This window comes from Pleurodeles waltl, chromosome 8 (genome assembly GCF_031143425.1).
Source record: "Pleurodeles waltl isolate 20211129_DDA chromosome 8, aPleWal1.hap1.20221129, whole genome shotgun sequence".
Taxonomy (NCBI): Eukaryota; Metazoa; Chordata; class Amphibia; order Caudata; family Salamandridae; genus Pleurodeles; species Pleurodeles waltl.
Window position 1 is genome coordinate 1,489,818,002 of NC_090447.1, and position 17,801 is coordinate 1,489,835,802.

A 17,801-nucleotide genomic window follows, 5' to 3' on the forward strand; every position below is an offset into this window, starting at 1 on the left:
CACAGGGAGGCAGTTTATTGTATTTATTCTATGGTTTTCTCCAGGGCAGACCAGCCAAAGGAGGGTGTCAAGGCACCACAACACAACTGGCATCTAGAAAAGGTCCCGAGAACCCACAGCACTTTTGAGGATCTAGATGAAATCTGTAAGTTATGTAGAAGGCATTGGGTAATACAGTCACCAGACAGGTTGTAGGAACTTGTGCACCATGCAGTCAGGCACGGCTAGAGTGGTGTGCAAAAAATAGCCACATTCACACCAAACAACTATCTGCAAGTCCAGCAGGAAACTGAATACAAACCTTTATTCACACATAGAAGCAAGACAAGTTTCCAGTTTCTCCAAGTGAAAGACAGCTGGTTCTTGTGTGATTAAGCAGTTTTAGGTCTTGCTTACAGACAGATTAATCTGTCTGCTGCCGAAGACTTACTGTCTCCAATACAATAGTACAACTTTTAGCCAGCACCTTGCTCAAGATTGGATAGTTTTACTGACTATTTCAGTTGCATGCTTCAGAAATTCTTAGGTTTCTTCCCACCACTGCAGCATTTCCTGCTTTTCAATTGCTCCCAAGTCCCTTTGTGCCTCCTTCTTCATGTTTTTAATGTTTTGTAAGTTTTTTTTATTTTTTTAAGTTCATTGGGCGAAGGCTAGGCAGCCGTATACTTAGACGGGCCACTGGTTTGTGCTTTACACAAATCAGATATGTTGCTGTCCACAGTCCACTTGTTCCACCTCACCCCACATTTTTGTTTAAGGAAAAAAAAATCTCTAAAAGGCCCAGCAGCTGCTGTCTGTTCCTCCGTCATTCGCTTCTTTCCGTTTAGCACTACCAAGAAGTTTCCTTGTTATTTTATTTACCACTCAAAAAAAGCCATCAGCAACAGTCGAACAGTAAATTAAACTTAAAAAGCCAAGAAGGCCGCTGGTGCAACACAACCCACGCCTATGCATTGGTGACCATCTTGGAATTATATTTGCTCAGAAAGCCCATTCTAAGATGGCCACCCATGCAGCGTGATGTACTGTCAGAAAGTATTCAAGAGGACCACTGGTGCATGCGTTTGCAAAGAGACGTAATGGAAGCATTTTTTTTTTTTTTTTTTTTAAAGCTTTGTATACAAGCTTTGGAAAACCTCAAAACTTACAAAAGCAAGATCTATTGGCTTTGCCAATGTTTGTTTCCCTTTGGATCGGAAACACTTCATCAGCACAGTGATGCTGGTAGAGAACGTGTGTTCCTAGTGAGATTGCAAGCAAAAGGGAATCCCTACAAAACACCAGAGAGGTGGCCCCTCAGCTCATTCAAATTCAAGGATGCTGATGTGGTAGGCACATAGAAGCATCGCCTAGAAGAGCCCTTACAAAATGCTGTCTGCGATGTTTGGGAGGCTCTACTCACGGTGCAGGAGCATCCCATGATAAAGTAGTGTGTACAAGTGGGAAGTTCAACCTCACAATGGTGGAAAAGTTCCTTTATCTGTGGATTAACATTAGGGGGACCTACATCGAGCACAGGAGCCAACGAGGCACCAAATAAACGGATCTAACTAGAGACGAACAGACCAACAGTAGATTAACAAGGAAACCTGATGTCTTCCGTCCAGGTCTTTAGAGGCTGGCGGCCTGCTTCAAGTATCTCAGTAAATTGCGGGGCCGGACCCCACTGAAGGAAGTGGCAGCTGGAAAGCCTGAAAGGGAGAACCACTGAATGGAAGAATGTGGAGCGGAGGGTGGGATAATGGCTGCAGCACACTGCCCAGCTGCAGAAGATACCTACACTTCCTGTGAGGCCAGGCCATGTGAACAGCCATAAGGCATGGTCAGTACAAGCTCACTTGGTGCACAGTGCTCGCCATGCCTGCACTCGCAGAAGATCCCACACCACCACAAGTACACTAAAATCATCCTTACAGGAGGTTGGCTAAGCGTGAGAAGTAGGGACCGCTGTCTTCGACCCTCTTAGCTTTTGGTCTACCCATCTCCATCCTTGATACAGAAGCAGCCCATGGAGTGTTGGGTTACATTACTTTTTCCTAGCCTTGCCTCTGCCCATTCTCAGCACTAGCTCTTACACTCGCATGATGCTCCCTTGGTTGGTGTGTACGCTCACCATTTGCTCCAGTCCCTCATATCTCACTCTAGCCCACCGATTCTCTTTCTGCTATGCCATGCTTATGGCCTCTTCCTTCATCATCCGACTACCGTGGTCCTCCCGGAGACACAAAATGATCTGATGTAGGACTCGAGGAGCGATGCTCTTCGAGTAATGCCCTGCTCCTTACCCACCTGGAGCAGACTCTCCTCAGAGAAGGTAATGGCGGCTAGAACCCGAACATCTGGGCACCAAGGGCAGCAGCCTGGAAGCTCCAGCACAGATGAAGGAGTCGCTAGTGGTGGGCCCAACCTTCTGACCTCAGTGGCACTGACTGGCACACAAAGGGAAGGACAGGGGGGTGTCAGAAGATGGCTGCCCGTGCATCAATGAGCAGCGGCCCGGAGGGCCTAACTGCACCTTAGACAGAGCTGGTGGCGGCTGGCTCTTGCAGCCAAGTGCTCTCAAGTCTTCGGCGGCCTCCACTTTTGTATTGGTGGCACTGGCCGTCACACAGGAGGAGGAAGGGGGGCTGCCAGGGGACAAGATGCCAACTGGCTGCCAGAAGCAGACAAATGAACGATGTCACAAGCACGTGCAAGCTCTGGCATATTAACTTTGAGTAGTCACCACCCCCACTATGCCACTAACTAGAGGCTTAACTTGAATGCTCGGGCAGATCCCCATGTGCCATACTTGGTGATACACCTGAACACAAAATAACGGTTGAGATAAGCATCTTTCTTTCACTAACCAACAAGCTAAAGTACTATGCCTTAGTGCAGAGCTACAAAGAATAGGGGCCATTTTATTCACCAATCGCCACCTCAAAATGGAAACACTGGCTAAATGCTGTGCGCCCATACTACAAGTGAAGGGCTTTTAAACACCCAAACATCCCTGCCAGTTCATGTGTCAACTGCCAGGAATGAGCACTAAGCTGTAATGGTACCTGAAGTAACAACGACAGCAGACTGAGTAGAATTGGCACTACAAATCCCACAATACCCTGGATTACATATAAGGCATAGCTGTGCGAACAATCAATGAATTTAACCACTTGAGAAAGACTTGGTGTCGAAACGCATCGTGGTGTCAAACGCTGCATTCCCATTATACAACACTAGCTATTGGAGTTTCCGGTGTGCAACGCCTTCTTTTTGGTTGTAAAATTACAGGAGGGGAGGGTTGTGGTCTTTTACCACTATATGCTAACACCGGTAACAAGAGTGTCCCACTTTTAAGACCTCATTGTGAGACAAGACAGAGAGATATATATATATATACACACACACACACACACACACACACACACACACAAATCCAACAGGCAGCTTAACAGCTGTCAGCTGCATCAAGGTTCCAATGCATAGTCAGGTTGCCCAGGCCCATATCCATTTGTGTGCAAGGGAGGTGGCGGGGGGCCCTCTTTTGGGTTCCCTCTGGCATGGTTGTTTTGGGGGAGAGGGCTGGGGGCAGTTTGTGTGCTGGGCAAAGTTCCCATTATCTTCAGGGAGCAGGTGGGTTCTACATGTAAAGGACAACTTATGGAGAAACCAACAGGGCTTTCTTTTTTTAACACCTTGCCTAAGTCAACTGAATTAAGTGATGCAACATGAGGCAACCATGACTGACATTTTGAGATATGTGAGCGTGTGGTATGAGATTATCATGTATTAGGCGGGACCAAACCACTGCTCACATGCCGTATATATTTTAAATACATATAAAAATTGTTCTTTATTGCTATGATTTGTAATAAATACAGCTGGAGAATGGTATATATTGTTTAGCACAAGAACATCATGTATTGTGTAATACTTGCAGAATGGTTTAGCAGAGATAATGTCTGTGCCAACTGGGATGAGACTGGTCTATGTACAGTCCCACGCCTGTAAAAAGGATCTGCCAGGATGATACCTGATCCAAACACAAAGGATGCATGCACAATAATCCAGGACCTCACCCACTGTTCCCAAACTAGCTGACACAGAGCAGCGGCTCCTGGACTGATCCTCATCCACCTAAGAGAAACGGCTCCGCAATGTCCTGTAAGCCTTAAAAACACAGGCAGGACAACAAGAGGGCTGCTTCATTTATTCATTCATCATGCAGCCATAAGCTTGTTTATACAGCGTCTGGAGTAGTAAGATGGCACGAGTCACATACGTTGATAAAGTCTTGACAGGTCCACGATTATACTGTTTGGGAGGATCTATATGTAGACCAACTAACCACTAGTCATACCTATGTATGGGGAAGCAGACAAGTTTAAGGTAGGGATTCTAGGCTAGTGTGCCATCTTTTGCCAATAATCCTATCAAGCCCGTGGTTTAAGATTTGCGAACCGCCAATGCTGAACGCCAGTCTACAATGCAAAGGGCAACATACAAGAATGTAGCTTTAGAAGTCTAATTATTAGTGCTAACCATACAAGCTCAAAACCAACAAGCTCCAGCTGCACAACAAAAAAAAACAAATGTACAAATTCCATCTTGCATAATAAGACTCAAAATTGCTTAAAATGATCAGACATTTACCTGGACCAGACAACAAAAGTTGCAGACAAAGAAGCTTCAAACTAAATCAACATTTAGAAAACCAGTGATTTATTTCAGACCCAGACTAAAAATATAATGTTGCATTTTGAAACCATTACTCAGGCGTCACATGCATCTTTTTCCAGCTTACGGAGTCCAAAACCAAGATGGAATGTGTAGTGGGGGAGGTGGTGTAACCTGGCGGAGAGTAGATCGTCATCAAAATAACTGAGCCACAAAAGTCAAAAGAACACGCAATACATTAAAAGAAAAAGAAAATGCAAAGCATCATAAGATTAAAAACAGGACTCAATATACAGAGCGAATTTTCAAAGCACTTATTATAACATTTAAAACAGCATAAAATACCATTTCATTACACAACTGGTGCAAATAAGCCAAGGCAGGAGCAAGCAACTGTTCCTAGTGCACATAAGAGTAGATCTTTCACCTTAACACGGTTTATCTTCAGAGGTGTTCTCGCTCTATGACTTTGCCCATCAGCCACCAGAACAGAAGAGGGGGAAGTGAAGGCAGTGATGTGCTGCAGATCAAGCCTTTGAGTCAATAACTAACATTTAGGGAAGATTGAGTAAAACTCTGCGTAATTATGTGAAAAACAAATCTAGTATTTCGTGTGATATTTTACTGCAGAACAAGTTATCGCATCCCTTTCGGATGCTAGGACGTTTCACAATAAAAATATAGCACACACAAAAAAAAAAAAAAAAAAAACACGAGTGCTGCAAGCAACAGCCACTAGTCTGGTCATTGGTGCGGGTTCCTTGCGTTTGGGCAAAAGTTGTGCTACGAAAGACACGCAATTATACAACAGGGTGTAATAGAGTAATTACGATTAACAGTAATGCAAAATTACCAAAGTAACGCTAAGTGAGAGCAACTACCAATCCAGTTGGAATGCCACCGACAGGTTGTGAAAGAGGGACGAGACAATTACCCCTTCTACGTGCCACTGAAAGTTAGAAACACTACTGCATTACTGGACAGGATGAAGTCCTGCACTTGCAGCCACTTTCCTCTGTGCTCGCATTTCTAAGGCACCTTCAATGCAAAAGATAATCTGGCTTTCTAGCTCGGATTCACTTCGTCTAGTTCACAAGTTAACAGCTATTTCATCAAGTTGCTTTGTAAATGTTTACATTTTTGATCCACAACTAATACCAGGGGTGGACATTTCTGGGTGCAGCTAATCTGGGCTCTGCAATGCTCTAAGCCTCTAAAGAGGGGCACGTGGGCAGCACAAGAAACTTCTGCTGAAGAGGCAGACTGGATAACAAGGTAAGGTGAGAAGGTTGCACATGAACTGAACTTTGGTCCAGCCACATTTGGGGACACCAACACTGCTCCTTTGCTAGCTGTGGTGAGGCGGAGGCTGCCTCAGCATCAGAGCGCTATGGAAGTCCACCGGGCCTTCAGGGGTCTAGCTTAGGACATTTGGAGGGTCCCAGTTAGAGCTGTCAGGCACCCCCCTGGCACCCTACACACACACCACCCTTCTTTGATGCCCCCAAAACCCCAACATTTACATTGCAGGCCTGGCAGCTGGAAATGACTTTTCTGTGGTCACTTAAATGCCAACCGAGTTAACATTTATTCAGAAGCAAATGTCCAAAAGCCTCCCAGTGACAGCATTGCCATTTCAAGATAATTTCCCAATCCCAACACTTCCACTCATGTAAACAAGCATCATGTTAATGGTGCCCACATCTTGAAGGCGCTAGAATAACAGCTATTCTTAAAGCCCTACTAAATGTTCATGATTGGGGCTCCCGTGTTCATGCTATTTATTTTAACATTTCCGTCTGTATTTATCCATATTTATTTCTTGGTAATTTTATCTGTACTAATCCAATGTATTTTCGGTTCTGTGAAAAAATGTGCACTTATGCCTGAACGCTTGACAGATTTCAGTCATATAAACACACACAGATGTTTATAAGAAAACATTCAAATGTTAGTATCAAAATTGTGCATATTTACTGCTGTTTAAGGCTCTTTACAAAAATGACTATGACTTTTTTTTTTTTTTTTTTTTTAAACACCCTATCTGTCAATCTGCACAGCTATAGTCCTGGCATTCATGATTGACGGCCTCAGAATCACTCAAAAAAAACAACTCAGTTTCCGCTTTTATCCAAATTTAGAAATATATGTAGACAGGGAGCTAAATAGTTTTCTGCTTTAGTTATCTGTAAAAACGGAAAATACGAAGACTTATTCGCGACACAAGTCCGCTTTTAATAGTGTGTGCCTACCCAGCTAAAATATTGTGCGTAAGATCTTGAAAAGGACTGGTTGGCGTGAGGTCCTGGTCGAAAGAGCCAATCAGCCGGGCATTAAACTGTTCCGGGCGCTTCGAGGCAGCCAGCTGTCGTGAAACCTTATCTGGACTTCGGTTGGGGCCCGGGCCCTGCACATTTTCCATCGAACCAGGGCCCGCGGTCGCAGCCAGGCCAGGAAAGGCAGGAAACGCTCTGGGGCAGACCTGCTCCTCCGGAAACCATGCAGGGCCACTCGGATCAACTGAAGTAGATTGATTCCTTTTATCTGAAGTGTCACAAAAAACAACTAATAAAAAGGGGGCTCGGATGCGCGGCTGAAAAAAAACAAAAACAAAAAAAAAGCAGCACACTTTCTTTTAAAGATTGTAACAATGTCTTGATCCAAGGCCATCTGAAAGTACCCGTGGTCCAGTCTGCTAGGATTGAAAAGCATCACTCTGAGAACAGCTTTTAAGAAATAAAAAAATGCTTCTCGTCTTCAGAATCATGTGGGTTCAAGAAAGTGCTGGACAAGCAAACGTGCCTGCGAATTCTCTGCAGAAATGTAAACGTGCATTTGTTTGGCCAACAACCGCAGGTGGAACCAGGAGCCCAGCCTCACTCCAGCAGGTGAGTGGGACCAGGAGCCCAGCCTCACACCAGCAGGTGAGTGGGACCAGGAGCCCAGCCTCACACCAGCAGGTGAGTGGGACCAGGAGCCCCAGCCTCACACCAGCAGGTGAGTGGGACCAGGAGCCCAGCCTCACTCCAGCAGGTGAGTGGGACCAGGAGCCCAGCCTCACACCGGCAGGTGAGTGGGACCAGGAGCCCAGCCTCACACCGGCAGGTGAGTGGGACCAGGAGCCCAGCTTCACTCCGGCAGGTGAGTGGGACCAGGAGCCCAGCCTCACTCCAGCAGGTGAGTGGGACCAGGAGCCCAGCCTCACTCCAGCAGGTGAGTGGGACCAGGAGCCCAGCCTCACTCCAGCAGGTGAGTGGGACCAGGAGCCCAGCCTCACACCGGCAGGTGAGTGGGACCAGGAGCCCAGCTTCACTCCGGCAGGTGAGTGGGACCAGGAGCCCAGCCTCACTCCAGCAGGTGAGTGGGACCAGGAGCCCAGCCTCACTCCAGCAGGTGAGTGGGACCAGGAGCCCAGCCTCACTCCAGCAGGTGAGTGGGACCAGGAGCCCAGCCTCACTCCAGCAGGTGAGTGGGACCAGGAGCCCAGCCTCACTCCAGCAGGTGAGTGGGACCAGGAGCCCAGCCTCACTCCAGCAGGTGAGTGGGACCAGGAGCCCAGCCTCACTCCAGCAGCAGGTGGAGGGTGACCAGGTCACTACAAGGCGGAGGGCGCACCCACATGTGCTGAGTCCCCCGGAAGCAGGATTACTGCAATCCTCGTTCCCAGTCAGCCTGGTGAGGGCGGTAAATCTTCAGCAGTGAACACTATTCCATACGCGCAAAGAACCAGCTAGCAGTGCGCAAGTACTTAGCAAAGAAAAAGGAAACTACACCTACACACTTCCTGCTGGCTTGCTTGAAGCAAGATCATTCCTCGGCAAGAGTAAACCCGAAATAGGATTACAACATCCCCGGAGTCTGTCCTCCACATACACAGCCCTTGCCCACTCCACTGAACTATTAAGATCGCCTTTTTGGACAAATGGCTACTCGATGAAAGTACCCTGGGCCTACGCATTCGAGTGGAATGCAGAAATAGGGTTTGTTGCTGGAATTCATTGGATCGGGTGAATTTCACCATAGTCTACACAAATGGATTTTTGTCAAGATCCACTGACGTGCTACACTCCAACATGTCAACTGGTCTGGTGTGCACTTAACACAACCATAAAACAACCTTCGATGGGTCTCAATATGGAAGGCAGCCTCCCTCGCAATCTATCCAAAGTCAGTGCATCTCGAAAAAATGTCTACAAGAACCGTAAGCTTAAACTGCTAGTAGGTTGGGCCCAAGCCCAGGCTGAAGAAAACCTCCAAGCCAGCCATTGTAGGACAGAACATACCACTGAGGTCACAAACTCAACTCATGTTGAGAGCCTTCACTGCTGGGGGAGACTAAAGCTGGGATGGGTCTCGGGCCTTGTGCATGGGAAAGCGAGAGGAGTAACTCCCTGCTTTACTGTCTCCATGTGCTCAGGGTGTCTGTGACACTCACACATACTCCTTAAAGTCTTGTTAAAGAAGATACAATGAGAGTGCTTGTGTGCACCTACGTGGATGGTGGGGACTCATGGGTAGGGGCAAACCCAACATTTTTGTACATTGTAATTGACTTTGTAGAGACTATGGTATTCTTTTGCTGAATAAATCATCCACATAGACCAGCAATGAATCACTGCAGTCCTCTCGGACTGCCCGCTCAATCAACCATCCCATCTTCCCCATTACATATACGGCTTTACAAAAACATGCTTCTGTGAATGGGTCAAATAGCAAGTAGCCTTACCTTAAATCTTTTGTCTTGTAGAACCTTTTTAATGGCAACCAGCTCTCCTGAATCACAGAGTTTGGCCTGATAGACCACCCCAAAGGACCCGTTTCCAATAACCTTGGTGTCACTGTAGCTGACTTCCTGTGGCCTGTCAGGGCCTTGACCAGGGGTCGCCACCACAGTGGTAACTTTGCTGCCATCTTTGTCTCCTGGAAAAGAAGATTAACAGCAGGTAAGCAACTGTACGGTACACTTCGAGACCCAAGCACCAACAGAGGCATTAGAAGCATACATAGATCAGTAATGAAGCATTTGTCTTTTTTAAACCCAAAGGGAAGTCTCTCTCGAATGAGTAGGCGATCATTCATTTATTTATATATTGGTTATTGAGCGCACGACTACCCAGCGGGTAGATGGGATAATCTCGCATCATGCAGCATGGCTTCCCTCCAGTATCCTCACACATACACCGATCTTTTAATTCTGCTATTTTCACTTAAGCTGGATTGATGACACTTCAGTAGGTCTGTCTGATCAGGGCTCCACTGAATCCCAGCTAAGTTTGCTTTATGCAAGAAATACTTAGAGACATTTACTCACTCACTGCTTCAGCATGCCATCCAGCAGCCACTACAGAACCAGAGAGATCTATAGCTGAAGTTACATCTGCACTCCCCTGACCAGGACAAACTCACCATTCATTTATAATCAAACACCACTATATGGGCCTGTAATGAAGATAGTGCACACTTTTGGAACACAGAAGTCATGCATGCGTTTGTGTCACCATCAGTCAGCTGTTACAGGTTGAGAACATTAGGCATGATCGTCTACCAATAAATAGAGACACTCAGGCCATGCCGTCAAACATTACAAGGGCAACCTCTGCAAACTGATAAAAAAAATGAGTGATTTCATCAGCTTCGAAGATCAGTGCATTGGTGGACCACAGAACATCCCTATTCCATGACTAGCATCTACAGCAGTGGGTCTTGTCGTGCATGCACAGCCTACAGCCTGAGATTACATTGAAAGCTAGAAGTAGGATTTCCCTCCTGGAGCAGTTAATCTAGAGATGAGGCTTATCCGGCTGATAAGTGAACTGTGACACTATGAGCCAGATTAATGAAAGCAGGAAAACCTTTTAGAGAAAGAATGATAATTCTGCAATTAACATTCAGAGAGAATCTTGATTTCATTAGGACAAGGGAGGCTAACGTTATGCAAAAAACCTTTATTTCTGCATATTAAGACATCACAAAGATAATATTCCAAAACACAAAAGAACATCTAACACTATGTTACTCCGTGTCACTAAGCATCTTCCTCTTAAGCTGCAACGAAACAGACTATGTTACTGTGTCTTGATTGTACACATTTCTTAAAGCAAGTTATCTGAAAAAAAAAGTACAAGTGATACCATCAAAAGAATCTATTATTCAACTTTCCTTAAAAGAAATTACTTTAGGATTAGTGTAGCATAAAACCATATTACATATGCATATTAAATAAAGACAAAAAGTGATGAGAAAAACGTGGGAGTGGTGGGGGGGGAATAATGTGAACCTCCACTTTCCTTAATGAAATCAAGATTCTCTCTATATTAACTGGAGAATCGTCATTTCATTACAGGACCGGAGGCTACCATTATGCATGTTTAAAGCTATCCAATGCCACACCACTCACATGTTCCACTGGTTTGAGATAAAAAGTTGCAAAAGTGCTAACGCTTGACCAATCTGCTGCTTTCATTGTATCAGCAAGCGGGCCACCTGCCCAGTACACTTTACTGGCCATAGCACCCTACAGGAGTGAGCCCCAAATTTAGTGAGATCTACTCCTGCTTCAGACAGAACAGCCATTACCCGTCGTGAAAAAGTAGCTGTTGACACTGCTCTATGAGTTTTAACATATGAAATTGACACACCGTTTTTGTCCTTTTCCAAATCTCAAAATAGATCCCATCTGGGGTACAGAATTTACTAGAAGTCTCAAGTGCCTTTACATCTGGTACTCTTCTGAAATATATTAGACAGTTGCCAGTTTTAAACAAAATCTGTTTCCTAGAAAGATAGGAATTGTCAGGCCATGAGATAAACAAGTTGAACACATCATTAACATTCCAAAGTGAATCATACCTAGCCTTAGTGGACGCTGAAGTCTGATTCCTTTCATCACTCTGCGTATCAAAGGGTCACTACCAACAGCGTAGTCATTCACTAGTGAATGTCAGGCAAAGAAGGTGGCGGATGCCAGAGAGTGCTTGCACATCTGCAAAGCGTATGTCAATAGTGAAATCCGGGCGAAGTCATAAAATTTAAACAATATGGTGTTGGGTGCCAGGCTAGCCCTAACACCTACCACCACAGGTGTCAGAGGGCCACACACTGAAGAGTGGGTGGTTGCCTAAATATTGAAAGAAGAGTGGCCAGGGCACACCAGTAGCATGAATCCTGATCCTGATAATGTTCAAGAATAAATAGAAAGTTCGTTCTTGGAAGATGATGTGTAGATATTTATTATAAGTGCAGGTAGAAAGTAGAAATCTCAATCAAAAGACTGCGTTGTACAAAATTACCATGTGTCCAGAGCAGCCAGATGGTGATAAATGGTCAAAGTTACAATAGGATGTTCGAAAGTAACAATAAGTCCATACAGCAAAACAGCCTAATGGTCAAAATGGTCATTTTGTACAACGCAGTCTTTTGATTGAGATTTCTACTTCATACCTGCACTTATAATAAATATCCACACAACATGTCCTCATTCATTTCTGTTACTGGTAGCTCAATTGGGTTATCAGTTTCAGAGATTTACTAACCTCTCTCTTTTAAGATTCCCTTTTTTCTTTTTAAATATTACAAATAACTACAATAATTAAAGAGTTAAGGTAAAAAAAAAAATACCACTGCTCCCTACCGGTTTAAACTCGCAACTGCATATGGGGCTAAACATAGGTAGGAGCGTGTTACCATGGAAATGCTCTGCGTTAGACGCTTCCTTCACATGGTAAAAAACAAGACACCAACCGAATCCAGCCCAGCGCTTGTACGGCAATAGGAAAAGCTCTTTATATTTGCCAAAGGTAAAAATCCTTTACTCAAGCTTTTATTCTGAATTAGACTGCCGTACTAGGCTTCGGAGCCCGCTTGCTGCTCCGTGCCTCGCGAGCAACACTCGACTCAGGGCTGAAGCGTGGAACTCCCTGCCCCCAACCTGCGCATCTCCCGAACGACGCACAGGTCCAGGGCTGCCACCCGCTATAGGCCTCGTGAGCAAACGCTTGGCTTAGGCCGTAAGTGTAGAGCTCCTTGTCCTAGGCTTGCGCATCTCCAGGAATGACTCAGAGGTTCACGACCCCTCAGTCTCAGCCTGCGCGCTCTGCTTGAAAGGCACCCAGACTCCGAGGCATGGTTTGAGAGGCAAGTTCTGGATCCTCGACCTGCGCGTCGTTCAAAAGATGCGCAGGTCTTGATAACAAGATAAACTCTACCGTAAATTGGCAGAGTAGGTGGTAAAATATTAAATAAACATTATATATACACACTACATGCCATAAATATTAAATAAACATACCATACATCTAATCACCTACGTATACCATACATCTAAACACTTACTTCCAGGTATGCTGTAAAAGAGATAAAGTTAGATAAACATGGCACAAAATCCACAGATTAGGGCGTAGTACTTAACTGTGTAGGAGCAGCGAACAAAAGAGGAAGATGCTTAGCAACACGGAGTTACATAATGTTAAATGTTCTGTTTTGGAATATTATCTTTGTGATGTATTAATATTCTTTAAAGGACTGCATGCTGGGGCAGCAATAAGGGTTTATTGCATAATGGTAGCCTCCGGTCCTGTAATGAAATCAACAATTTACAGCAATTGTGACAAGAGATGGGTGGATCCACAGGAACTGAGAGGCAGTAGCCTTTAAGACAGCAGTAATGGGGAGTGGCGCAGACAGGCCTCGACCACATACAAGCCAGAATATTGACCTCAAAAGTCGAGTCACCTCCTGGCTACGAAAGGCATTGAAGAGGTGCAGCAAAGAAGGGGCCATTAGAAAGTGGATTACAGGAGGTGGAACAATCACCTTCCGAGGTGTTCTGCGTGCCTAAGGGGTGCGCAATGGTGCAAGATCTGATAGTTGTATCCACAGATGTGTCCAACACTGGTGCTTGGCAATCGCCACCGCTGTGCCAGATGTATGGTTGTATGCAAATCACCTGGAGGGCCATGCCCTCTGCTGATCTCTCCCTTGCTGTTCAGCTAGGGTTGTGCTCTACAAATACCAGCACATATACACAATCGAGGGATTTGTTGGAGGTGGGTGCTGTGGAGTTTACATATCAGAGCAGAGGATGAACAATTCTCTAGAAAGGGTTTTTATGAGGCATTAGCCAACTTCGACTGGGAAGCCCATGCAGAGATGTAGGACATGGAACCAAGGTCGAGGCAAGGTATGCAGACAGCGGCTTCAAACGTTACTCTCTTTAAGGGGTAATCTCACTCGGCCTTAAGAGGGAAGTGGGGCCTTCTGATCTCACACTACAGGACACACCTGAAAGCTCCAGTGAACGGCTATTTACATAAGTGTTCATATTTTTGGTTCTGTGCTTCTACTGAGGAGGATTTGTAGTGCATGCCATGAATACTCACTGCACGAGGCATCCTTGGAGTTACCCATTCACACTGTTTACAGACTGCAGTCATAGGGTGGGGTAGGTACCTGTTTCTAGGGTATGTTGTTGGCTTGACTAGTAAGCTTTACAGAAGAGACCCATATTGTATATTTTCCAGAAGCGCAAGTGCTCGTTTTAAAGACCTGCTGAGACTCTGTGGCTGAGGCACTGTCTAGAAATATCCTTTTACAATAAAAGACAGTCTCTCTGGCCTATCAGAACGTGTGGAGGCCGTCAAGAAGCCATTATGCAGGCCGCAACGCACTGCAGTTATAACGGGAAGGCTGCTGGGTACTTTTGAGAAATGTGATGTTCTGTTAGCTAAATGCAAGATTGGTCCCCCCGAACATCTCAGAACAGCCAATGGCTTACAAGATCACAGGTTGCATCTGTGGTGGGAGGAAGGACTGCTGCTGCCTCAAGGCACAAGGCACAGGCATAGATTATCCATCATGAAGGAGGCTATGCAATGAGTGGGACGATAGGCCGATTCTTGCAAATATAGGGATCTTACTGTACAAATGGTAAGAAACAAATCTCATGTTAGCCAACGCACGGACCTCGCACAGGTTAGCAGAAAAGGCGAATAGTTGCAAGCGTACAGACCTCGCTTTGTAAACGGTAGGAGGAAAGGCCGATGCTTGCAAACGTACGGACCTCTCTGCAGAGGATAGGAGGAAAGGCCGATGCTTGCAAACATACAGACCTCTCAGTGCAGAAGGTAGGAGGAAAGGCCGATGCTTGGAAACGTACAGACCTCTCTGCAGAGGGTAGGAGGAAAGGCCGAAGCTTGGAAACATACGGACCTCTCTGTGCAGAGGGTAGGAGGAAAGGCCGATGCTTGCAAACATACACCTCTCTGTGCAGAGGGTAGGAGGAAAGGCCGATGCTTGCAAACGTACGGACCTCAGTGCAGAGGGTGGGAAGAAAGGCTGAAGCTTGGAAACATACGGACCTCTCTGTGCAGAGGGTAGGAGGAAAGGCCGATGCTTGCAAACGTACGGACCTCTCTGAAGAGGGTAGAAGGAAAGGCCGATGCCTGCAAACGTACGGACCTCTCTGAAGAGGTTAGGAGGAAAGACCGATGCCTGCAAACGTACGGAACTCTCTGCAGAGGGTAGGAGGAAAGGCCGATGCTTGCAAACGTACGGACCTCTCTGAAGAGGGTAGGAGGAAAGGCCGATGCTTGCAAACGTACGGACCTCAGTGCAGAGGGTGGGAAGAAAGGCTGAAGCTTGGAAACATACGGACCTCTCTGTGCAGAGGGTAGGAGGAAAGGCCGATGCTTGCAAACGTACGGACCTCTCTGAAGAGGGTAGAAGGAAAGGCCGATGCCTGCAAACGTACGGAACTCTCTGCAGAGGGTAGGAGGAAAGGCCGATGCTTGCAAACATACAGATCTCTCTGCAAAAGGTAGGAGGAAAGGCCGATGCTTCCAAACATACAGACCTCTCTCTGCAAAGGGTAGGAGGAAAGGCCGATGCTTGCAAACGTACAGACCTCTCTGAAGAGGGTAGGAGGAAAGGCCGATGCCTGCAAACGTACGGACCTCTCTGCAGAGGGTAGGAGGAAAGGCCGATGCTTGCAAACATACAGACCTCTCTCTGCAGAGGGTAGGAGGAAAGGCCGAAGCTTGGAAACATACGGACCTCTCTGTGCAGAGGGTAGGAGGAAAGGCCGAAGCTTGGAAACATACGGACCTCTCTGCAGAGGGTAGGAGGAAAGGAGGAAAGGCCGAAGCTTGGAAACATACGGACCTCTCTGTGCAGAGGGTAGGAGGAAAGGCCGATGCTTGCAAACGTACAGACCTCTCTGAAGAGGGTAGGAGGAAAGGCCGATGCCTGCAAACGTACGGACCTCTCTGAAGAGGGTAGGAGGAAAGGCCGATGCCTGCAAACGTACGGACCTCTCTGCAGAGGGTAGGAGGAAAGGCCGATGCTTGCAAACGTACGGACCTCTCAGTGTAGAGGGTGGGAGGAAAGGCCGATGCTTCCAAACATAAAGACCTCTCAGTGCAGAGGGTAGGAGGGAAGGCCGATGCTTGGAAACGTACGGACCTCTCTGCAGAGGGTAGGAGGAAAGGCCGATGCTTGCAAATGTACAGACTTCTCTGCAGAGGGTAGGAGGAAATGGCCGATGCTTGCAAACGTACGGACCTCTCAGTGCATAAGGTAGGAGGAAAGGCCGATGCCTGCAGACCTCTCTGCAGAGGGTGGGAGGAAAGGCCGATGTTTGCAAACGTACAGACCTCTCTGCAGAGGGTAGGAGGAAAGGCCGATGCTTGGAAACGTACGGACCTCTCTGTGCAGAGGGTAGGAGGAAAGGCCGATGCTTGGAAACGTACAGACCTCTCTGCAGAGGGTGGGAGGAAAGGCCGAAGCTTGGAAACATACGGACCTCTCTGTGCAGAGGGTAGGAGGAAAGGCCGATGCTTGCAAACGTACAGACCTCTCTGAAGAGGGTAGGAGGAAAGGCCGATGCCTGCAAACGTACGGACCTCTCTGAAGAGGGTAGGAGGAAAGGCCGATGCCTGCAAACGTACGGACCTCTCTGCAGAGGGTAGGAGGAAAGGCCGATGTTTGCAAACGTACGGACCTCAGTGCAGAGGATGACAGGAAAGGCCGATGCTTGCAAACGTACGGACCTCAGTGCAGAGGGTGGGAGGAAAGGCCGAAGCTTGGAAACGTACGGACCTCTCAGTGCAGAGGGTGGGAGGAAAGGCCGATGCTTGCAAACATACGGACCTCAGTGCAGAGGGTGGGAGGAAAGGCTGATGCTTGCAAACGTACGGACCTCAGTGCATAAAGTAGGAGGAAAGGCTGATGCTTGCAAACGTACAGACCGCTCAGTGAATAAGGTAGGAGGAAAGGCCGATGCTTGCAAACGTACGGACCTCAGGTCAGAGGGTGGGAGGAAAGGCCGATGCTTGCAAACGTACGGACCTCAGTGCAGAGGGTAGGAGGAAAGGCCGAAGCTTGGAAACGTACGGACCTCTCAGTGCAGAGGGTGGGAGGAAAGGCCGATGCTTGGAAATGCACAGACCTCTCAGTGCAGAGGGTGGGAGGAAAGGCCGAGGCTTGGAAACGTACGGACCTCTCAGTGCAGAGGGTGGGAGGAAAGACCGATGCTTGCAAACGTACGGACCTCTCTGCAGAGGGTGGGAGGAAAGGCCGATGCTTGCAAACGTACGGACCTCAGTGCAGAGCAGAGGGTAAGAGTGTTAAGGCGAAGATGCCGCTGTGCAAATGGCATGAGGATGCAACTGAATTTCTGAACTAAAAACTCAACTTGCGGCCTAAATTTAAAATCAAAGTACAAGATGATAAATATTTTTAAAACACAATTTGAGGCTTGAGAAAGAGGATGCCTGTCAACCAAAGTGTTGGCTCTGGACGCAATTATTGTAACTACTGAACCTGGAGCTCATTATTCTGATATCTGATATGGAGATTACATTGATACTTGTATAAGAAGCACACACAAGAATGCGTGGGGGTTGCGGCTGGAAGTGTGGGTGAGTGTTTTGCTCCCTATGTCGCCCTGAGTTTTTGTCTGACTACATTTTATTCCCGGGAGTGATTTTGTGCTACGATCCTCACCGGCCGTTGTCCTCTGGTGCGCAAGGGGTGTTCGGTCTTCTTCTTAAGTGTTTTGTATGAGGTCACCTGATCCTGGAGGGCGCGGCCTTGAAAGACTCCTGAGCTAGAGGTGCGCAAACGTTACGTTGCATGCTAACACACAT

General features: G+C 46.9%; 1 protein-coding gene across 4 annotated transcripts in view; it reads right to left on the reverse strand.

Annotated features, from left to right (window-relative positions):
• The window catches only part of GSK3B (glycogen synthase kinase 3 beta), a 376,205-nt gene that overhangs the window by 226,659 nt on the left and 131,745 nt on the right, over positions 1 to 17,801 (reverse strand). For all 4 annotated transcript variants that reach the window (XM_069202693.1, XM_069202692.1, XM_069202691.1 and 1 more), the window contains exon 2: positions 9,386 to 9,579. In XM_069202693.1, coding sequence (XP_069058794.1) covers positions 9,386 to 9,579 — 194 coding nt within the window. The remainder of the gene's footprint in view (positions 1 to 9,385; positions 9,580 to 17,801) is intronic.